Source organism: Phycodurus eques, chromosome 3, assembly GCF_024500275.1.
Source record: "Phycodurus eques isolate BA_2022a chromosome 3, UOR_Pequ_1.1, whole genome shotgun sequence".
Taxonomy (NCBI): Eukaryota; Metazoa; Chordata; class Actinopteri; order Syngnathiformes; family Syngnathidae; genus Phycodurus; species Phycodurus eques.
In genome coordinates, this window is record NC_084527.1 from 15,070,001 (window position 1) to 15,092,573 (window position 22,573).

General features: G+C 41.4%; 4 protein-coding genes across 11 annotated transcripts in view; 2 read left to right on the top strand and 2 right to left on the bottom strand.

Moving 5' to 3' along the window:
- Positions 1 to 813: 813 nt before the first annotated feature.
- On the bottom strand, positions 814 to 6,253 carry mblac2 (metallo-beta-lactamase domain containing 2). The gene is made up of 3 exons (XM_061673486.1): positions 5,705 to 6,253; positions 3,504 to 3,718; positions 814 to 1,985 (listed from the first exon to the last, which is right to left on the bottom strand). The coding sequence occupies exons 1-3, from the start codon at positions 6,144 to 6,146 to the stop codon at positions 1,812 to 1,814; spliced, it is 831 nt and encodes a 276-aa protein (XP_061529470.1). The 5' UTR covers positions 6,147 to 6,253; the 3' UTR covers positions 814 to 1,811.
- Positions 6,254 to 6,363: 110 nt separating this feature from the next.
- polr3g (polymerase (RNA) III (DNA directed) polypeptide G) lies at positions 6,364 to 11,941 on the top strand. Of its 2 annotated transcripts, XM_061672218.1 has the most exons (9): positions 6,364 to 6,550; positions 6,650 to 6,773; positions 7,569 to 7,698; positions 9,911 to 9,976; positions 10,051 to 10,107; positions 10,664 to 10,728; positions 10,813 to 10,926; positions 11,005 to 11,077; positions 11,405 to 11,941. In XM_061672218.1, exons 2-9 carry the CDS (start codon positions 6,663 to 6,665, stop codon positions 11,503 to 11,505), a joined length of 717 nt encoding a protein of 238 aa, XP_061528202.1. In that variant the 5' UTR covers positions 6,364 to 6,550; positions 6,650 to 6,662; the 3' UTR covers positions 11,506 to 11,941. The 2 variants fall into 2 exon arrangements, with proteins under 2 accessions (XP_061528202.1, XP_061528203.1); XM_061672219.1 differs by lacking the exon at positions 11,405 to 11,941 and having other exon boundaries at positions 11,005 to 11,391.
- Positions 11,196 to 16,176, bottom strand: lysmd3 (LysM, putative peptidoglycan-binding, domain containing 3). Of its 2 annotated transcripts, none has more exons than XM_061673487.1 (3): positions 16,115 to 16,176; positions 15,042 to 15,313; positions 11,196 to 12,857 (listed from the first exon to the last, which is right to left on the bottom strand). In XM_061673487.1, exons 1-3 carry the CDS (start codon positions 16,125 to 16,127, stop codon positions 12,159 to 12,161), a joined length of 984 nt encoding a protein of 327 aa, XP_061529471.1. In that variant the 5' UTR covers positions 16,128 to 16,176; the 3' UTR covers positions 11,196 to 12,158. The 2 variants fall into 2 exon arrangements, with proteins under 2 accessions (XP_061529471.1, XP_061529472.1); XM_061673488.1 differs by having other exon boundaries at positions 16,048 to 16,168.
- A 2,552-nt stretch (positions 16,177 to 18,728) lies between these two features.
- Positions 18,729 to 22,573, top strand: part of adgrv1 (adhesion G protein-coupled receptor V1) — a 112,135-nt gene continuing 108,290 nt past the window's right edge. For all 6 annotated transcript variants that reach the window (XR_009768284.1, XM_061672220.1, XM_061672221.1 and 3 more), the window contains exon 1: positions 18,729 to 18,963. Coding sequence is in view for 5 of the 6 variants with exons in the window: in XM_061672220.1 (XP_061528204.1) it covers positions 18,945 to 18,963 (19 nt within the window). In the remaining variant the exon portion in view is untranslated. The remainder of the gene's footprint in view (positions 18,964 to 22,573) is intronic.

Genomic DNA, 22,573 nt, shown 5'->3' on the forward strand with positions numbered 1-22,573 from the left:
GAAGTGTCAGTGGTTGCCCTTTCAGGGTTTTTGATCCAAAAGCAGATTCAGCATTCACAACAATGGTGGACATCCATTTTTACTGAAAATAAAACTGTCAAATGCTTCCAAGTGGCATTTGTTACTGTACTTACATTTTTTGAAGTTAACAAATCTGTGGTTTTATTCCATTATTGTGGATGATTTGCAGCTATACTGACATATTGTACCATTATCTGTCATGATCACAGGTTGAATTGACTGCTACAACATTTCAAGAGTTGTCTGTTCTGGCAACCTTTGTGTTCTGCATGTAAACCATCCCAGAAGACATGACGAATGTGGGAGCTATAAAATTAATAATAATAATAATAAATGTTTTAGCGATTTAACTTCGACTTCATTTGTCTTGTTGGCATGGAATATGATCTGCTTGCAATGTTTTAACAAAAGGTCCCCCAAAGTCCACCTATTTTTACATATTGAAATCAGCTATAATCAAAGCACTTGTACAGTTAAACACAATCTAAGAATTATTACAATATTTTTTTTTATTATTCGTGTATTGAAGCAATTGAGGCAAAATTGAGTATACTACTTGGCTTCAGCCAGCAGAGGTTCTGCTGATCTCGTTTGCTGTCTAAAAAAGTCCATAGCAATTTGATTTGTAATCATAGTATATTATTCTTGAAATATATGTGTGGAAACAAACACTTTCCTCAATATATTCTGCCATTTAATCTAATTTTAAATGTACATTTTTTTTTCTCAATTCAGTTTAACCCAACAAAAAATTTTGTAAAATATATTGATATATATTTATATTAATTCACATATATATTCACATTAATATCACATTATACGTTGATCAGAATAAGGAGTTGCACCATAGTGGTGGTCTGCGTTGATATACTGCAACTTCTCAAAATTCACGTCCTGTTCTTCTTTAGGCCACAAACTAATTGCGCCTAAATCAACAGCGCCTCTGCTGGTTGTGTAAAGCATTGCACTCCAATTTATGACATCTTTCATCAAAAGTCAATTCAACAGAATTCTTGAAACTCAGTTAATTATTATGCACATCCATAATAAAAATGCGCACTTTAAGCTGCAAAAGCCAGTCAGATGGATGATTCGGTGACGAGCCTTGTTGTTGTTCCTCTCTTTGGCAACAAACACCCTCGGGATATGACGTCTTTATGTGAAGATGAAACGTATGTAGAACATGTCTCAAAAAGGAAGGTAGGACGGACGCTTTATTGTCAGTTGAAAGAGCTGAGCCGTAAATACAGCGGTAGTACAAAGCACTGTTACAAACACGGGAGGTAGCAGATGCTGTGTGTGCATAGACAAATACTATGGCCATTTTTGGCTCTGCTTCAATACCTCAGTGCTTGTGCTATTGTAACGTCACATATGCAATACACACAAATACACGCATGTACTGTATATAAAACATACATCAAGTTACAGCTCTGGAAAGAATTAAGAGACCACTGCAAAGAGGCCATTAGATTTAGCTATTTATAGGTATGTTTGAGTTACATGAAATGAACCATTTTATTCTTGAAACTACTAAAAAGATAACTTCTAAATTCCAAACATACCTTGTCCTTTAGAGCATTCATTTGAAGAAAGCACAAAAAAAAAAAGTGTTTTTGGGTTCTTATTTTTTCCAGAGCTGTATATAAACCCCAAGCAATACATTAAAATATCGTATAATCACATTGATCAGTATGCTTCATTATTATGTAATCCAATGCCAACATATACAGGAAATTTGGCAACAATTACATTTGTTGTGTGCATATGGGCATTATCCAGGCGTCCAATCAGCAGACGCCCCGTGGGTGGGACGCCCTGAGCGCCACGCCGGCCATGGTGCTCCACGCCCAAGTGGAGAATTTGGCCGGGCACGTTCCCGCTCTGCTGATGTACGAGCTGGCGATGCGGTGGAGGCGTTTGGCGCCAAAGGTGTTGTAGTGTCCTGGCAGGACTTGATCCACCTGCTCACATGTGGGATATTGGAATATTTCATTGCAAATTCTACATGCAGTGTAAAGTCATTTTATATCACTATCAATGAACAAAAATATCATCGCAACACTTTTGTCTTTCCTCCCATGGAATGTTTCTCCAAACACAAAGGCCATTTCCTCTCAAATATCGCTCACAAATGTTTTAATCTGTGCTAGTGAGCACTCCTTTGTTGCAAGAAACAGGAACAAAAATGTTTGTTGAGTATACATTACAATATTTAATGTATCGATCTACTGTAGTTCATCATCTAGTGGTCAAACTGACAGATGAGAGGAGTTTAAAACAACAACAAAAGGCATGAAAGCGACACAAATTGGGCAGAAAATAACGTGGCTGTTATCAGACTGGAACACTAATCGTCATTAAAGGCACCGTAAGATTGTTATTATTATACTATATATTATGCTATTATTCTGCAATAAGTCTCTACACAGTAATTCATCTGTCAGTCTGTTCATGTGCCTTCGTAGGTGCTGCTGTTTTGGTTAGGAAGCGTTTTTTGTTTTTTTTCCCAATCGTCTATGAACTGAGTAAAGTTACTTCCTTTTTTTTTCCTGATTGGGGGGAGCAGACATTTATTTGAGAGAGGCATTTATTTAGGCGAGGTGGATGACACACATCGAGCTACGGTGATTTTGGATTAGGGGCACCGCCAGATGGCCCTGTGTTGAAAAAAAAAAGCTTCACTCCACATAGGCGGGACTGGGGATTGAACCCGGGTCCTCAGAACTGTGAGGCTTACCCTCTAACCAGTCGTCCACCGTGCCGCCAAGCTTTAAACAATCAAATGGAATTAAAGTTATTGTTTTTCAAATGTTAATAATTCCAAAAAAATATTAATAATGATGCATTTTATTTTATGGAACTTTCTAGGGTCTTCAAAGACACTTTCTATAGTTTAGAAATATAACCCTAACCCTATTTATTCACATTTTATGTACGTGAGATTTCTTTTTAATTTTTTAAACTTTATTTATCGAGGCAAGGCAATTGAGAACAGATTCTCATCTGCAATGCTGACCTGCCTGCAGATAGCATCGTAAAACAAAGCAAAACAAAAGCAAATAGAAATACATAAGCAAACAAACTGTACAATGTGTTACATATTTACATAAGACATTGAGTTAATGGCAATGCTCTTGTGACCAAGCATATTCTGCCTCTCCAAAACCAATGAATCTCAAGTGAATCTCAAAATGCCCCGTTAGTGGTACGTGAAAGAATCACTGCCTACGTACAGTTCAGTTGTATTTAACTTTTAAAAAAATTTTTTAGGTACATCTTTTTATTTCACTTTTATGTGCAATAAAATTATATTGCATAAGTATTAATTGTAGAAATAAAACCTTTATCTCGTTTGCGACGAACACCTAGGTCTACTGCGTTACTGTATTTTGCTGTCGGTCATGATGGTGGTACTTTAGTTGGAAAGTGGTGTCAAAGGTTGCCCTATCTGATGTATCCTGGGTGGCTCGAGTGTTTACCTGTTCGCTGTCCACCAGGCCCACCAGGCGCTCGCAGCTGCCGATGTAGTCGCTGACGTGGCTGTACGGCAGCCAGTCGATCATGGCGCCGTCGTACACCACGTCGCCGCTGAACAGCAGCTTGTTCTCGCCGTCGTGGAGGCAGATGCTGCCCCGCGAGTGGCCCGGCATGTGGAGCACCGTCAGCTGCCTGTCGCCCAGGTTGATGACGTCACCTAACCAGGAGACAAGATTGGTTGAGTACAATATGTTGTGTGTTTCATATACGTGGCTTTCAAGGGGGATATAAGGCTCTGGATAAAATTGAAGAGAACACTGCAAAATGATCAGTTTCTCACATTTGGCTATTAATATGTAAACGTTTGAGTCAAATAAATATTTTAGATTTATTCCAACGTTTTTGGAATATGTTGCAAGCATCAAATTGAAAATGACAGAAACCTGTATTTGCAAAAAACTAAGTCAGTTCGAACATGAAATATCTTGTTTTTGTAGTGTATTCAATTGAGCAAAGGTTAGAAAAGGATTAGCAAATCATTGTATTCTGCTTTTATTTACATTTTATGTCTCAACTTCATTGGAATTAGTGTTTGTATTTTGTTTTGTTATTACCAAGTATTGTACGTTTTATACGGGACAATACCGTGCGGTGCTATTGTTCTGATTAAAAAAACATGTTTCAAAAAATGTTGGCGTTTTGGGGCGGATTAATGCCATTTCCATTCGTTTCAATGGGGAAAGTTGATTTGAGAAACGAGTGATTTGAGTTCCCAGAACGTATGAAACTTCTAAGTCGAGCCGCCACTGTATGCCTCATTAAGTGTTTTGCGGCGCTTTATAATGCAAGGTATTATAGGTACAAATACTAATGGGCCGCCTGTGGTCCATTGGCCATCACTATCATAGGATTAAAGACAGGTATGAGTCATGCATGGGGGTGAAACACACACACACACACACACACACACAATGCAGTGGGACAGTCCAGCTGCACTGCAGCAGTATGACTCTGACAAAGCAGAACCAGTGTGTGTGTGTGTGTGTGTGTGTGTGTGTGTGCGCATGCAAACACTGGGTGCACAAAAGAAGAGGAACCCGTGCTTGATAAGTAGCCTCTTTTCACCTGTACACAAAGCCTTCACAGGAATGACTGCTGTTTGTCAACAATTTCTGCCAAATGTAACATTTGGAAACGCCTTTCTCTGCCTGTGCACGCTGTTATTGCGCGTATTAAACTTCTAATAGCATCGCCGTCGACCGTGACGCTTTTACAGCAAGGGTGGAAGCTTTTTCCTATCAGTGCACAGAGGAGATGAAGATGGTGTAAGGATGTTTATTCATACATATTGTGAGGATCCAAGCGCTCTTTCCGTGCATTTTCTACGGCACTTGTCCTCATTAGGGTCACGGGTGAGCTGGAGCCTATCCCGGCAAACTTTGGGTCGCCAACCAATTTCAGGGCACACACACAGATGAACAAGCATTCACACCTAAGGACAATTTGGAGTCTTCAGTTAGCCAAAATGCATGTTTTTTGGAATTTAGGTGACGGAGATAATATAATAATTGGGGGAAACCTAAGCAAGCACCGGGAGAAGATGCAAACCGACCTGAGCCGAGATTTTAACCGCACACCTCCGAAGTGCAAGACAGACGTGCTAACCATTAGTCCACCGTGCAGCTATTATGAGCATAATGTATGTGGGTTCCATGTTTTGGACCTTCTTATAATGAATTTTTAGACAATGAAAACACTAATAATGTGCTATTGCCTTGGCTCCATCTGGGAGAGGCTGTTTAATTGTCACGGGAAATTGTGCTTGTACTGTGCGATAACAACAACAAGAATTGGATCTTTATTTTGGCTAGCCGTGACACCAGCTAGCCAGAAGCAGAGCTGCACTGTGTTTGTGTGCAGACTAGCTTGTCCCTTTCTTAATATGTTCTGTGCGGGAGCACTAATAATCGTCCCGTCGTGCCACGTAGCTTGCGTTTGATTGTGATCATTTTTATGACGCACAACTACTTTTGAAGAAGGGTCAAGGAAAACGCGTTGCAGGTTTTGTCGGGCCAGTTTGAATGTCTGTATGTGTCATCGTGCGTCTCTGGCCCAGAGTCCAGAGTCCAGAGTCCAGAGTCCAGCCCACCCGTGACCCCGATGGGGACAAGTGTTCTAGGAAACACACGGATGGACCCGTTACCTTCCTGCAGGATGTGCGTGGGCTGCACAGCCTTGACTTTATAGTGCCTGGCCCTCCACCCGGGACTGGGAGCCTCGGCTATCTCCCTGTCACTGAGCCAGGTGACCGTCTCGTAGTTGTCCCCGTTGGCCAGCGCCTCCACCTCGGCGCTGTGGACGCCCACCTGTTGGAACTGATGCAGGCCGCCCGAGTGGTCGAAGTGGGCGTGGGTGGCGATGGCCAGCAGCGGGTTCTTCCGCTGAGGGTCCTTGCCCAGCAGCCCCATGGCGTCGATGTAGTCCGGCAGGCTCCTCAAGCCGAGTCCCGTGTCGATCACCACGTCCTGGTGGGAGCCGCGCAGCAGCCATATGTTAGCCCGGTTCTGCGACTGGTAGAACCGTTCCTGGATCCAGTAGAGTCCGTCTCCGAGCGACTTGTGAGCGTACCAGTCGGCCGCGGACATCCCGATTCATGCGCGTTTCACGCGTGGACGAGGCGATAATCGAGCTGTCAGGTTGGTTTCGTGGCCGCGGGGCTGCTAGCTTCGCTGTTTTGTTTTCATTGAGCTTCGCTGACACACCCGTGGAGGAGGAGAGCGCTGTGATTGGACCGAGGTGCGGAAGAGAAAATCCTCACGCCGGCGACCATTGGCTGGAAATGTACGTGACGTCATATAATGGGAGGGAAGTCAAAGCCAGTCTGCCACACGCTGACAGTGACTAGTGTGTTAGCAAAGCTTCAAATCTGTCAGTTTTACCACCAAGACTTTGTGTACGGACGTAATGTGGACACTAATGACAAGCTAGCGCTTAAAATTAAAGGCCGTAAACTTTTGGGTTAGCCTGACAACTCTTAACGCTGCCTTTAGTAAGTATAACCACGTATTCAACTGTAGAGCATGAGCGTGCGGGTTCACGTCATACATTGCGTGTGTGTGTGTGTGTGTGTGTGTGTGTGTGTGTAAAGAGAGTTTGCAGCCATGGCGGGGAAGGGGCGCGGGGTGGCTGCGTTCACCTTCAACATTGATGCACTGGGCATCGGCCGGGGCAGCATGCCAGAAGCCAGGGTGGGGCCCGATCCACTCTTTCCAGTAAGTGTCCATTGTACACACAGAAACACACACATGTACACTTTTTGCCAACCCTGAGTGATAAGTACACTTCATTTTGTTTGTCAGCAAGCCTTATTCCACAATCTCCATGTGTCATTGCAGTGTCAGTTGTGTGGTTGATATGGACCATTATCAGCCGGCTCTGGGGACCCCCTACTAACCCACCAACCAGCAGTTTTATGTTAAAGGTCTGAGTGCGGGGGGTTTATGGTTTAAAATCCATATTTGCATTGTTAATATGTTTTGTACTACATACATGAATTGGGTAAAAATGTGGTTTTATTGAGCACTTCCGAACGTTCCCGCTTTTGAGACATCGTGGGTGTAGCTACTCCGTCCACCGTAAAGGCTACCGGAAGTGATGTAATGTTTGTCAATCATTCGGGCCTCGCATTTACTTTGAATGGGGACCTACAATTTGGAATAAGAGCAGAATGAGGATCACACAGGAACCGATTGAAAGTAGACTTGTGGAAAACCGTGCGCGTTTGAGCCGATCAGGAGGTCGGAGCCTGTCTTTTGACGGCCGCTAGCGGCTACTTTGGCTGTCATCACATTTTCATCTTTGCCGTCACACAAAAGAAAAAGCTAAACGCATATGTGGAGTTCATTTTTTTACATTATCACTAAGCCGAAGTATAACAACGAATTTGACCAAAATCTCAGGAACGTTCCCCTTTTCTGTTGACTTCAACATAATTCATATTTTCCCCCAAAAAAAGGGAAAAAGATTGGACTGTACCAAATTCATCCTCTTGCTCTTTCTCCTTGCAGCCCACAGACTTCAAGCCAGTCCCGCTAAAGGTCGGCGAGGACGAGGACTACATGCTGGCTCTCAAACAGGAGATGAGGGGAACTATGCAACGGATGCCTCACAACATCAAGTTTAAGACCAATAAGGCAGGTGAGTGCTTTTGTAACCTGACTTCAGACAGAGGATCCAAGCAGACAATTGGCTGCTGTGTAGGAAGACGATGCAGCACTTAAACAGTGAGACATTTAATTTCAGTCTTATGTGAGAGGAGAAAAAGAGAGCTCTATGGAGGAAAATTGAGTTTGATCAGCTGCAGATATGCCTATCTGTGGATAATAATGTTTGTCGAATAGCTGCTGATTAGTATTATAGGTAGTGTATACTGTATGTAATACATCTATGTATCGTGGGGTTAAGATCGGTGTACTGTATATTCTGGACTAGTCCAGTATGCAGTGGTGACTTAAGATACCAAATTTAAGAGTTTTTCGAGATACTAGGAGTTATTCAGCAGATTGGTTTTCTTTTTTTTTTTTTTTTTTTTTTTTTTTTTTTTTTTTGCTTTGACGTGCGATCGCATACTTGAGATATGAGCGCTGTATGGTGGCAGTGAACTCAACTCGCTTTACAATAAGCAGCACTTTGGCAAATAGTGAACAATTCTTCCCAAAAGAGGCTTGAAGCTGTTAAATGCCACTCCCAGTTGAAGTTTACTATCAAATTAAACATAAAACTAGGAGAATTACACACTGTGTAAAGCAACAACGTAGCTTTTAGTCCGCTATCTTAATACTAATGCTAACACATAACGGGAAATATATCGACATTCTAATGACGATGTTGGGCAGAAATCCCGTATGTCCAGATATGGTCAATTTCATATTTTTTTTTAAAAATCGACACTATTGGTCTGTCCCCACTTTGTCTGTTATTTTTACGCAATATTTAATAATTTAAAGTGGTGAAAATACCTTCAGAACAAATCTGTTGACGCTCATGAACGCTCAAAACGTCGACTGAAAATAGTGATGTTCGATACATTTGAGTAGACTTATTTTGTATAAAAAATTAATTAAAAAACGGGCCTTGTTCATACTGTACCCTCGAGTTAGGATCAATGTACAGTCTGTATTTATTGCATGGGGTAAGGTTTACCATGTGGACATTCCAACAGCTTCTTCCCTCTTGCAATCAACTTCTTAAACAGCTAATTTCCAATTCCATTGCAACATGCTGCCAATTATTTTGTCTGAGTTTGTTGTCACATTTCTGTCGGGCCAATTATATATTATTCGTGCACTCACTGTAGTAGTGTTGCCACGCTGCACTATTTGCATATCTGTTGTTGACCAATACTGGCCACTCATGCCAGAGTAGCATCACCCCCATTTGCACACTGACTAAGGAGTATCTGCAACATTTGCACAAACAACATTGTCCCAGATTATTGCACTACTCGTCACTTTAAACTGCATACACTCCTTGAAGTCTCGCCGCCCTTTGCACAATGGTCATTGCACCGGACTATTGCGAGATTAGTCATATCGAACTCCTCTAAGTCCTAGAGGACTCTGCACCTTTTTGCACAATTGTCAAAAACTAATAATAATAATTTGTACCGGCATTACCAGATAACTAGCAACCCTTTATTGCTCAGTGACTGTTTTTGTCAATGTCTTTATGTCTCAAAAGTGTTCCCTGTCAATTGACTGTCTGTTGTCGTACTAAAGCGGCTCCAACTATCCATCCATCCATCCATTTTCTGAGCCGCTTCTCCTCACTAGGGTCGCGGGCGTGCTGGAGCCTATCCCAGCTGTCATCGGGCAGGAGGCGGGGTACACCCTGAACTGGTTGCCAGCCAATCGGAGGGCACATAGAAACAAACAACCATTCGCACTCACATTCACACCTACGGGCAATTCAGTGTTGTCAATTTACCTACCATGCATGTTTTTGGGATGTGGGAGGAAACCGGAGTGCCCGGAGAAAACCCACGCAGGCACGGGGAGAACATGCAAACTCCACACAGGCGTGGCCGGGGATTGAACCTCGGACCTCAGAACTGTGAGGCAGACGCTCTAACCACCGTGCCGCCCGGCTCCAAATACCGGAGACAAATTCATTGTGTGTTTTTTGGACATACTTGGCAAATAAAGATGATTCAGATTCTGATGCACTCTGGGCTAATAGTTTATAACCCCTTAGTATAAAATACTTAACCCAAGGTTTATTTTCAAAGTGGAGGCTATTTTTAATTTTATATTCAGATGAAAACAAGTCAGTATGGATTCTTTGTTGCTTTCATGAAAATGTAGCATGTCTTGAAAACAAGAATTGAGCATGTCATGTTTACTCGAAACAGATGTGGAGAAATACACACAGAGATACTTAAAGAAGAACGAGGTACATGATGACGAATGGACACCAGGTACTTTTTTTTTTTTAACACACCATCGCAGGAGTGAAACAATTATTAATAATTTGTTTATTTTAAATTTTAAGACTGGAATGTCTTCCCAAAAGAACTGATGCCACAAAAGAAAACCAGAGTAAAAGCAGGTAGTGATTATTATGAAATAAGTGAATTTCTTTTGGTTGAATTATCATGTGGCTGGAAATGACAGATTTGTAAAAGTTGTTAGATATCATTGAAAACAATTCATATCCATGACCATATTGGACAGTTTTAATGCATATTTTTTTTGCACCAGTTTAAATCACCCCAGTAGTTTCTAGCATAATCTAGAACCACTAGTGTTATGCAGGCTCCCTCAAGTTATACACAAAATAATTAGACTCAGTTCAGTTGTAGTTAACGTTAAATAAAATACATTTACATTTTATCTCTAACAGCTCTTTTTTTAAGCATTTGGATACAGTTTTCAACTTCTACATGCAGTGCATTTTGATTGAATCTTTTTTTTTTTTTTAGTTTTCCTATATTTAAATGCAATGGCAATTTGTTACTGTTTATATTCTAACACGTTTTAGTCTTTTCTCACTTTTTTGTGTCAAATCCAGCTAGACGATACCCATTCAACTAATAAAACAATTTAAAAGTTGGCCAGAATTTGAATAATTTTGGCATTAAAGACTAATTAGCTAAATCCAATAGGGCCAAAGAAGAAAAGGGTGAAGATATCCAGCAAAGATACAGAAGATGTGTTGACCAAATTGAATGTGAGTAGTGTTGTTTGTTTGTTTTGGTTGAAAAGACTTGACTTGGTGTTCTGTATACGTTGAATGTTGTTGTCAATTCATCAGGAGCTGGAAAAGAAAGATGACAATGACAAATCAGATGAGGAACAACCAAAGACCAAAGGAAATGAAGATGAGGAGGAGATTGAAGAGGAGGAATATGAAGAGGAGGAAGTGGAAGTGAGTTCTCAATGTATTACAAAGGTTCCTGCTGGTCCGTGTGTAATAAATGGAAATTGTATTTTTTTTTTTTTGTAGGACAATGATTACATTGACAACTACTTTGACAACGGAGAAGACTTCGCTGCAGGCAGTGATGACAATATGGATGGTGAAGCAACATACTGACTTCTACCTCAACTTGTTACTTTTCATTATAGCTCCAGAGTGATACTTTTGTTTACGATTAAAAAAATAAACGGAGCTGTGTAAATGAGAAATGCCAAAAGTGTATGCACGCTGGCAATATTTGAAAATAGATTTTATTCCCCAGCCTGTAAGCACATTTACAGTTTGAAAGGCACATACTGTCAACGGAATGCTTTTCCATAATCTACACAAGTGGTGACGTAAATGGGCTTTCGCAAATAAAAAAAAACCAGTCCTCATTATGTTGGAAGTCTGCGCAACTAGAATTTTTTTTTTTTTTTTAATGCAGTACTCTCTTGGCCATCTGAAAGTAAAGACATCCAAGGTAATTCAAAACTTTCAATACTAATAAGTGTAGAATGGCTCCTGAAATATATTAATTCAATGTAAATTAAACAATGTGCACAATCATCTTTTCCAACAAATGGAAAATGCAGCATGGACCAAATACAGTACAATGACTTTAAAGATGACATATTATAGAAACTTGTGTTTGGAGGTGTCCATGTGCCACACACAGTATGAAGATTTCCCTCTCTGAAAATGCTTTTATGGTCTTTATAGTTACTCATGGAGCTACCATAAGTCGAAGCCAAGCTAGTCGCCGTGCTCACCATTGGCCCAGTTGTATATGGGGGTGTTCATTTGCATGAGACAGGACCACCCTCTCCAAACAGGCTAATTTCAGCAAGAAATAGGGTATGAAGAGTGACCTATAATTCTTGATCCCTGGTATTTTGACAAAAGCACGTCACACACATTAAGACACTGCTTTAAATTGTGAAAAAAAACAGTCCCTTTTATAATCAAAAAGCACAAACTTTTTGTTGGGGGCTACAGGCTCATCAATGCCCTGGAAATGCATTGTTGTGCACATTTGAAACAACAAAATGTGTGTGTGGCTTCACTGGAAGGCAGCAGCATGGATGAGAGGAAATATATAAGTCCGGGTCAGTTAAATCAACAGAAATGTGTAAATGGTGTGCTCCCACTTATAAAGTGACTTTCCCTCTGAAGATTGCATTGACAAATCATGTCATTATTTAAACAATACTTTTATCATGTCTTTTCCCATGTTGTGCACTGTCCACTTTGAGCCCTTGTGGGGCTTTGTGAGGCACATCTCCAGCATGTCGTGAGGGCCCAGCTCCAGCGTGACTGTTTTCTAGAGGACCGTGGCCATGGTCATGTGCATGAAGCACGTGGCCACGAACGTCTGCAGGTGTCCCGTGATGGCTAACTTCAGCCTTCATGAGGACTTCATAGTATAGCAGGTAGAATACAGGCGTGATTATGCCAACCACCAACATGATGACCACCGCAGTCCACCATCTCATGCCCCAGTCCGCTCCGTAATAAGGGTCCTTTTTCTCCACCGGTTTGTACTCCACATTTCCCAGCTGGTTTGGCTGGAGCGTTAAGGAGGACACAACTTCGTTGAGGCTGCTCCTGGACGGCCCTGTGGATTTCACCAGTCGCTCAATGTCCTTGTCCTTCTCCATAAGGAAGCCTTCCACGCTGTCCGTAGAAGAGGACGAGTCCGTGGACGACTCGATGGGGAGGGCTGTGACAGCCGAGATCTGGATCGGGTGTCGGGATTCAGCGGTAGAGGAAGGTTTGAGAGGTCCGGTGTTGTGAGTTTCAGTCAGCACGCTGAAGCGCTTGACCGGGATCTTCACTGAGCGCAGGGCGAAGAAGTCCTGCTCTGTCAGGAGGTTGTTTGAGCGCTTTAAATCGGCCACCTAAAAATAGAGGGAAGTATATTAAAGTGGACATAATATGGAAAAAGAACTGAAGTAACATTGGGGCTAATTTACATAACACACCCCATACGGATAAGGAGCGACTTTAAGGTGTTAGCCGAAGTCAAGCCCCCAAACTACACGGAATCGTGTCAAAGACATGACTTACGCAGACCTTTAGTGTTATTGTAGATTAACGTTTGCAATCGGTTTTGGCTTCTGATAACCAGCATATACTCGTGTGTTCGGCATCGTTGTCCACGCAGGGGTAGGGGGTATTTGTGAATAATTGACAAGTGTACTGCGGCGTGTTGGTGATGGGGATGCTGCCTCCACAAGTGCTAATGCTATTTGGGCTGCAGCTATCGAATATTCAAACAATTATATCATCAATTTTTTCACTAGCTTTCCACAACACATTTTTTGGTCCCGAGACTCCCTAGCCACTCGTTGAGAATCAATGAAACAGATGACGGTTGACTTGACAAACGTGGAAAGCTCATCGAGTTTACAACCCTTCAACTGACTCAGACCAGAGAACATGAACTTGAGGTGCATCGTTTGCAGACTGTATCACCATTAAGTTCAGCTTGAGTTCAGTTCAGCTTAGAACCAAGATCTAGTGTGCCATGTTGCCACTATAGAGCCTACAAGTGTAGAGCCTACATGCAGCATTGTGTGTTCTTTCTAATTGGGTTGTGACTGTTTATTACGACTTGAAGACTGACAGCTTGACCAAAAAAAAACAAACAAACAAACAAAAAATACCCTGTACCATACTGAGCTGAATGCTAAGATTGCTATAAGGCTTAGGAAACTACTAAATTCGACAACACTATTTAATTCAGATGTCACTCTTGCTGCTGATCACATTCACGTGTGTGTGTATAGCATTATCTATTCATGTTAAGGTTACCATTTGCATGTGCATGAAAATGAAACGAGAGTGGACATTTCATCAGGATAATGATCCAAAACATACTGCCAAGGAAATCCTCAATTGGTTTCAAAGGAAAAAAAAATAAAACTGCTAGAATGGCCGAGCCAACACCTGACTTGATTGACTTTATTTCATGATAAAAATGGTGACGTGTTAAATACTTATTTCAGCCGCTGTTTGTGCCCTGTGTTTGACTGTTGCTCAGTCCAGAGTGTAGTCTGCCATTTAGCTGGGATCGGCTCCAGCTCACCCACTACCCTGCACACGATAAGCGGTATCAAAAATTGATGAGTGATTTAAAAATGAGTGATTTATCGTCTTAATGTATTAATATTACAATTATAACTTCATTTCACATGTGCATGGCAGTTAAGATTATTAAAAAAAAAATGTTCATCTGAATAAGAATAGCTGGTGTTTGAACTTTGGGTTCCTCAGTGTGTGCTTCACATTCTGTCATGGAGTTGCGTGGACTCCAATGCAAAAACTAAGAATAAACATGCACTAGATCAGTGATTCTCAACTGGTGGGTCGCAGACATGCAGTTAAAATATTACAGGGGTCCTCAGTTTACGACAGTAAGGAGATAATGCTATATTTTACTGTTTGTCATTGGATTAGTGTACTGTATTTTTGTGGCCTACAAGTGTTTCATACAAATATTTACTGACTTTTATACCATACGTTACTGCTAGCCTGTAGTGCCTTTCAATTTATCAACAAAGTCGGATTATGTCATTGTCTTGCTATCGTAGTAGCAGTCAAATATTTAATGTGCATCCCAGGTCGGAGTTGCTGGGAAACATTATCTAGATTAGTTGGGGTGAAAACACACCTTCCAGCTGCATCTAAACAGCCTCTCACCTAAGAAATGCGACTGGTGATTTCATTGCATAATAATGCAGACTGTTAAATCTGTTACGTTTGGTTTGTTCTGTATTTTTTGTTTCCTAAAAAAGACGACGGTTTGTTCCGCCTCCTTTGTTTCCTGAAAAGACAATTGACGTTGCAATCCCCTAAAAAGGTATTTGTGCCAGGATATTCATTTTTGTACATGTTGTCATGCTCATCAGTTTCTTAATAAGGTCCTCTGAAAGGGACTTTGAAAATGTAAGCATGTTAACTAGTAACATCGATGAAAGTGTGTTGACTTGATGACAATAGGAAAACGCAGGTACAATTGTGACAACAGGTGCACTAGATTATATAAATGGGCCCCTTTTCAAGTGTGAGTGCATACTTACTGAGCAATGGTACTGCAAGGCAATGCTGTTCAGTGTGTCGCCCTCCTGAATCTCTCTGGTCAGGTAGATAATGTCGTCCATCCTCTCCCTGGAGGTGCTCCTGCGGTTCCTCTCCTTCCCACGCGGCCGCAGCTCATAGCTCTCCCCATCCTCCTCGGACAGCTCGTTCTCGGAACCGGCGGTCCCAAACAGGTAGGCGTGACCTCCGTTGGCAGGTTGAACCCCGGTGGCCGACTGGAAGCCATAGTGCTGGCCTCTACCAGTCATTTTCACTGCATTGGGGAAATAAACTTTTAGTTGACGTCTCAGTACTACCATGAAGCATCGCCATCGTGATATAGCATAGAATTTGTGTGCATTACCCACAGAATAAGAACAAAAATGTACATTTAACCAGAGTATGTATGATGGCTTTAAGCCAACGTGTTTAGTATCTCCTAAATGTACTACACTACCACCCCACCCCTATTTAACTACATTATCAGATAATCTAACAAAGTAAAACGTGACAAAGAAGATAACGCGCTACAACCTCAAGGGCCTCGCTGCTTGTGTAACATATCTGATTATTATCCGTCTCAGTGTGGCTATGTGGATGTTTTATTGTACTGAGTTGCTCTTTTGTCGAACACGGACATCTGGGATTTGGACACACACACACAAAAAAAAAAGCAAAGACAAATCGAGGCTTCTGTTCACAGCAAGGTTGCAAACAAATCAAAATAACAAGCACAATGCTACTGACTGTAGTTGTGCGACCTAAACATGCACCTGTTGTAGCAGACAACTTACATGCAATACAATGTTAGTCCTGTGATCAAAGTGTAAAAATAACATTAATCTCCTTTTAGCAGAAATACGCGAAAAAACTAAAACTGCAACTATACAGATTAAGGTAATGCTATCTAGCGTCTACTAGCCTAGGGCTACTAGGTTAGCAAATTTCAAATGATCAGCGACGTAGTTTATAGCAACGCATACGGCAGAGGGCAACAACTACTTTTACCTGAATAAATCAACACCGATCAGGTCAGTTCAATCATGATTACGTTGGTAATCCTCGGTGGTCTCACCTTCCCATTGCATAGCCTCCGCACATGCTAGCTACCGTTGAGCCGCTGACGGCCACGTCAACACAACGGTGACGTCATGACGCCGTTCGCGTCCGGGGTGCACAAGTTATCGCGGCATATGGCGCGAAGACAAGCCGGAGCGGGATTTCAGAAAGCTGAGGTCAAATTTGAATGTGAATAGCAGTATTGTTAAACATTAACTACACCAGTGATTCTCAAAAGGCTACGGGAAAGAATCGCCGATTAGTACAGTTCAGTTGTATTTAACTTTTCATTTCAATACATTTGCTTTTTTTGCATAATCTTTTAACAACTGTTTTAAATTTTTTTATTTGGGTACATTTTTTTATGTAACTTTTAAGTGCAATACATTTTAATTGAATAATCTTTTATGTACCAGGTTTTCCCCTTTTATTGAAGCATAATGTTAATGTTCAAACTGTGCGTAATGTTAAAATGGCTTACATTTATATTAAATATACGTTTTAGGAATAAAACCTCTGACTCGTTTTTGTTGAACAGCTGATATTGGTCCATATCAACGACACAACTGGAAACCTCTGTAGATGCTGCAATGACACGTCAGGATTCGTGAATCTCCCTAATGGGGGCCCCTGACTAGCAGGCTTGTAAAAAAAAGAAAAAAAAAATATTCTTGGTTTATTTATTTTTTTCTACTTGGTTACGTCTTTATCTTTCTTTTAAAAATGATATATTTCAGTTTTTTTAAATTATTTATACATTGAATGTGAAGTTTGCTTTCAGTGTTGGTATTTAAGTTATTAATTATTCGTAGTGTTGGGAAGATTACTTTGGAAATGTAGTTGGTTACAATTACAAGTTATCCTGTTGAAAATGTAATAGTAGTGTCATTATTTAAATTACTTTCTCAAAGTAATAACTAATTAACATTCAAACATTTTAATCAATGACACTGTAATACATCAGCAAGTTTTTAGCATGTTAAATTAGCGATCGAACATAATTTTGGGGTGCTATTGTGATGATTTGAGTGTGCATTGGTATGTAATAGCAATAGAAGGTATAATACCAACTGGAAACTTTTTTTTCCTGAAAGGTTTTCATTTTGGAGGTGGGGTGGGGGAGTGGTGGTTCCACCCGACAGCAGCAATATATAAAAAATGACTAAATACTGCCACCATATATTGTAGTACATTGAGTGGCATACAAAATCATAATACAATCTGTGGATAACTACTAGCTGGATGTTGTTAAAAAAAAGACCCAGCAGAGGATGTACTCGCTGCGGCTCCTGAGGAAGAACAGCCTGCCACAGGAGCTGTTGAGGCAGATCTACACAGTGGTCATTGAATCAGTCCTGTGTTCTTCCATCACAGTCTGGTTTGGTGCTGCTACAAAAAAGGACAAACTCAGACTGCAACGCACAATCAAAACTGCTGAAAAGATTCTCGGTACCCCCCCTACCCACCCTTGAGGACTTGCACGCTGCCAGAACTAAGACAAGATCATGCAAAATCCTCTTGGACCCTCCACATCCTGGTCACCACCTCTTCCAGCTCCTTCCCTCAGTTAGGTGCTATCGAACAATGCAAACTAAAACAAGCAGACATTCCAACAGCTTCTTCCCTCTTGCCATTAACTTCTTAAACAGTTAACATTGTAACATGCTCCCAATTCTGTCTTGAGATTGTTGTCACATCACTGTCGGGCCAATTATACATTATTCGTGCACTCACTTGAGTAGTCTCACCACTCTGCACGACTTGCATATCTGCTGTTGACCAATACTGGCCACTCATGTGCTTGAGAAGTATCTGCGCCATTTGCACAATTGACACTGTTCCAGATTATCGAGTGCACCCTTAGTCACTTTAAAATGCATACATTTCTTGAAGTCTCTGCGCCATTTGCACAATGGTTACTGTACCAGACTATTGTTCTATTAGTCATTTCAAACAGCTCTAAATTGCTGGAGGACCTGGCATCATTTGCACAATTGTCCAAAATAAATAAATGTATCTGCATTACCACATTACTGGTAACCTTTTATTGCTCAGGGAACTGTGTTTTTATGTTTCAAAAGTACAGTTGTCGTACTAGATCGACTCCGACTACCGGAGACAAATTCCTTGTGTTTTTGACATACTTGGCAAATAAAGATGATTCTGATTCTGATTCGAACATGTCAACACTATCATAGTGAAATATCAATTGTCCATCCTGTTGCATGTACTTTGTCTGCTTGCAATTAAATTGTTATGTTATTAAGTGTTTCTAGCGGCATAACATCAACTTAATACGACGACAATGAAGTTCAACGGCAAATCTCAATTTTTTGGGCGGGAATGGGCAATTCTCAAAGGCACCCATGGCGACGAGATAGGTTCTGTACATTGCCTCATTGACAAATTCAGCGACGAGTATATGTTTTGCTCGCATGGTGGCGCCCGTCGGCCTCCAATACGCAAAGCCATTTAAACAGACGAACCCTCCGGGGATTAAATTTAACATCGAGTCTCATTAGCTTCAACCAAGCGAGACGCTGTGGACGTGCGCGCGCATTAGCTAGCTAATCTTTGGACGGGGACAGCGTGCGCGCTCCCGTGTGCACTCAGTCACACACATGGCCGCGGTAGCACACCGGTGGAGAGACCGATAGGAGAACCGCGACTTTGACCGGCCACGGTTATTTACATGGAGTACCCGCTCCACCTCATCTTATTACCTCGGATCCCACCGCCGCCTCTTCGGAAAGGGATAGCCGACTTTTAAACATTATCAGAGCGGGAGAAAAAAGGAGTATTTATCCATGTTTTCCTCAGCCATCAAGACATCTCAATAATTCGTCATGGACATGGAGTGGTCAGGTAAGTTGTTTTATCTTGTGTTTCCGTCAAAATGTGAATGTATTCCGCCCCGTGTGAACATTATTAAAACGTTTGGGACTTATGTCAAGTTTGTAGTTATTATAGAGTGGTGGTGTGGTTAATTAATGAAGAGGGGAAACTAATGAGTCGTCACTCCTCCATCAATTAAAGTCAGACAGCTCCAGCAGACATCCCGTACGAAAAACCATTAAAAGTGACACGGTGCTAATTTTCTTTCGCACTGTGCCAAACGCTGCCCTTTTCAAGCCTCGTCCTTGCACCCCCCCCCCCCTCCGCCTCCTCCTCCTCCTCCTCCTCGTAGCAGCTAATAACACCGAAAAGCCTAAATATTGATTCAACGCGATCAGTAAATGAATGGCCGGCGAGCCCATTGACGACGGAGACAAAAACGCTTCCATGGTTACATGCAGGATCTCCAGCGTGACTGCCACTCTTTGTGTGGGCTTTTCCCCTCGCCCACTGAAATCAAACACGGATCCACACACAAGAGTAGAACTGGGGTGGGAGGAAGACCCTCTCATTAAACCCTCCCACCCCCCAATTTATAGAGCTACCAGGGCTAAAAGTATTCTTGGCACACTTGGGAAATGAATTAACTAGGATGCGTTATGGTGGAGTTTGCACCCATACAAAGGCTTGATCATAATTGACACTATTTGAGCATGCAAGTTCCTACAGTAAGTGACTACTGTATGCCCAGCTCGTCTGTAATGACTTCGACATGATGTCATCATCTCTCGCAAATCTCTTTTGTTGAATCCCTTCTTGCACCCGGGGCGGGAAGGGAGGGAGCTGCTTCTGTAGCCATTCAGCTCTTACACCTGCTCCTCGCCAACCGTCTTGCTGCTGCAAAAAAAAAAAGAAAAAAAGAATGGCAATTGTTTCATCACAAAGCATCACATGCCATTGTTTTGTGAAATCTGCTCACTTTGATTAATACCGTCCATTTTGTCCACGTACAACCCCTGAGATCCTCTCTAGCTGCAGGCCCCTTTGTTTGTCAGTGTTTATGTCATTGCCTGGAAGGGGTCAGCCCCCCAGTGGCCCGTGTGAGGGCCCGAATGTGATTCACGGGGAGGAAACTGTTTTACTGCCTCCTAATGGCAGAGCGGCACAAAAGGGGGTCAGTGCCGTTAGGTGGGGGCTGCTCATTGATGAGAAGGTCTGAAGTGTTGCACGTAGACCGGCTGAGATGGATGATTGCAGGCTATGAGAGAGGAATTGCATTCCCAGTGTGTGGCAATGGAGGCAAATGAACACAACAGTGTGACGAGAGTTACAGTGCTTTTTGACATCTTGGGTCTGTCCAGTGGGAATCATTAAATGATGTCTTCCTCCAAGCCAGGGTTTCCCAAACTTTCTCATACCCTTCTCACACACTTCTACAAGTACACTCTGTATTGCAGTAATATCAACGCACATTGTTTGTGCACAATCATCATCAATCATGGGAAAGAACACGCCCAAAATGGTCCCAAAATCATACAGTACTGTATGCAAGGAAGCTAAGATGCTGGACAATAATTTGCTAGCGAACACAGTCAGACCATATTATTTCTTTATCAGTAAGTGTGTTTTCACATATACTGTATATTGTACAGTATAACTACACTATAAACTTACTTCTGGGGCTGGAACGGATTAATTTCATTTCAATGGGAAACATTACCTTGGTATATGAATGTTTTGGTTTGCAAATGGAGTCATAGAATTGATTAAAATTATAGACTGACATAAACCGTGGACAAAGTTAAAATTGATCCACACTTTGGAAACCCTGATCTTTGGAATTTAATGCAATGGGACCATGTACAGCATTTATTTTTGTTATCATGTACTAGTTGCTTATTCCTCCCATGACTTTCTAATATTTGTTCATGTTTGTTTATTCCACACCAAGAAATCAACTGAAAAACACATTTTCATGTCCTGTGATGATGAGTGTGTAACCCAGCTAATAAAATCAAATCTGAACTGAATATAAATTCAGAGCATTTGAATTAAATTTAGATTTTTGTATTGTATTGGAATAGCGAAGGATTGTAGTGCGAGTGTATCATGTGACTTGGGTGACAGGTGGTTAAAGGTGGACTAAAGTCTGGACTGTTTGCCAGTCAATCACCAGGGAGATCGCAAATAGTGCATTGAGTGGGAGTTGATCTCATGCCAGCTGCATAAAGTCAGCTATGTGAATCAGTACAGTACTAATGGGCCACAGCTGTAGTTAAAGTTTTAAAAATATACATGCTACACATTGGCATAATGTCCTTTTTTTTAAATTTTATTTTATTTTTTTTTTTTTTTTTACCTTGGATAATTTGTAGTCCTTGTCTTTTAGATATGCCAGTTTCACTCATTCATCATCCAAGGTTGACTGCACTTGGGTTATTAAAACAAAACAAGGGTGGTTTTGTGTGTTGTCCTGCGCTCATTTATCTTGAATGCAAAGTGACTGGGGGGGAGGTCTGGTCTGAAGCAGAAGTGCGTGTCCGAGGACAAATGGAGATACCTGTTATAAGCATTTTGCTATGAAACTGGTTTTCATTGGTTGTTTACCTAACAGTACATGCAGGAGAATTCGGCAAAATCCCTTTATAGAAAACAGACGACATTTAGTAATGTGCGTCACTCTGACCGAACCCAAAATGTTACTTTACTGTTTCTGATTGACTGTGAATGGGACCATGAGGCATGGAAAGCCTGAATTATTATTTTCTTTTTCAGATTCACTCAACAGAGACATTATAAATCAAAATCATAGTTAAGTCTTGTATAATGGCAATGTTGTATGCCATGTTTCCGTAAATCCTATAATCGTTTAGGCTTCCTGATGGGAGACATGTTTCAGTGGTTGCTGACCTTGGAGCAGCGTGACAGGGAAGTGGTGGACCAACAGAGATGGCCAACAATCCTGAGGTCTCTTTGGTAGTCCCAACTGAACCGATTCAGTTCCTGTTGAGTTTAGAATGGTTGCTGCAGAAAACTCTTGCCCATGACAGCATATACTGTAAGTCTACAAATAATCAAATATACGTACTGACACACACATTGTTGTACCCGCTTGATAGTAAAATGCCTGCGTGGTGTGCATGGGTTCCTTTTGCCTCAATTCTGTACACTTAAAAATCATATGGCAATTCACAGGGGTTCATGACAATGTGTCTGCTGGAGAGCACAATACCCAAGAGTTTTTAAGAGTGTTTAACCCTCTTGTAATTATCTAATATACAGGTTGTTCCAAAAATGATAATTATTTGATATCTGATTATCTGGGTAAGGATACAGTATACTTATCAAAATTGGGAAAAAATTCACAAAATGCACTTTCATTGCTAGTGAATGTCATTTTTCACTCTGAGAAAAAAGGGAAAAAATAATTTACGTCCTCTTTTGGAGACATTATAGGGGGGTCTTCAAGGATTTTGCTAATACATGAAGTGAGAGGTCAAGGAAGTATGACATCTTCATTGTTGTCTGTGGGAGGAGATCAGGTTAGCTTTTTGGTCAAAAGTGACTGAGAGTGTGCCATGGCCAGCGACATAGGTCTCGTTGTTGCTCGTGTTCTCTACTTTATCGTTTCAAATTAATT

Bases quoted from the DNA above. Each gene is read 5' to 3' on its own strand.
- mblac2 (XM_061673486.1), bottom strand. From the start codon at position 6,146: ATGTCCGCGGCCGACTGGTACGCTCACAAGTCGCTCGGAGACGGACTC. The intron at 3,719-5,704 runs GTAACGGGTCCA...TCTCCTGGTTAG, and splicing joins CACGCACATCCTGCAGGAAG to GTGACGTCATCAACCTGGGC. The intron at 1,986-3,503 runs GTAAACACTCGA...ACATGTGAGCAG, and splicing joins GCCTGGTGGACAGCGAACAG to GTGGATCAAGTCCTGCCAGG.
- polr3g (XM_061672218.1), top strand. From the start codon at position 6,663: ATGGCGGGGAAGGGGCGCGGGGTGGCTGCGTTCACCTTCAACATTGAT. The intron at 7,699-9,910 runs GTGAGTGCTTTT...TACTCGAAACAG, and splicing joins GTTTAAGACCAATAAGGCAG to ATGTGGAGAAATACACACAG. The intron at 10,729-10,812 runs GTGAGTAGTGTT...TCAATTCATCAG, and splicing joins ATGTGTTGACCAAATTGAAT to GAGCTGGAAAAGAAAGATGA.
- lysmd3 (XM_061673487.1), bottom strand. The intron at 12,858-15,041 runs GTAAGTATGCAC...CTCTATTTTTAG, and splicing joins CCTTGCAGTACCATTGCTCA to GTGGCCGATTTAAAGCGCTC.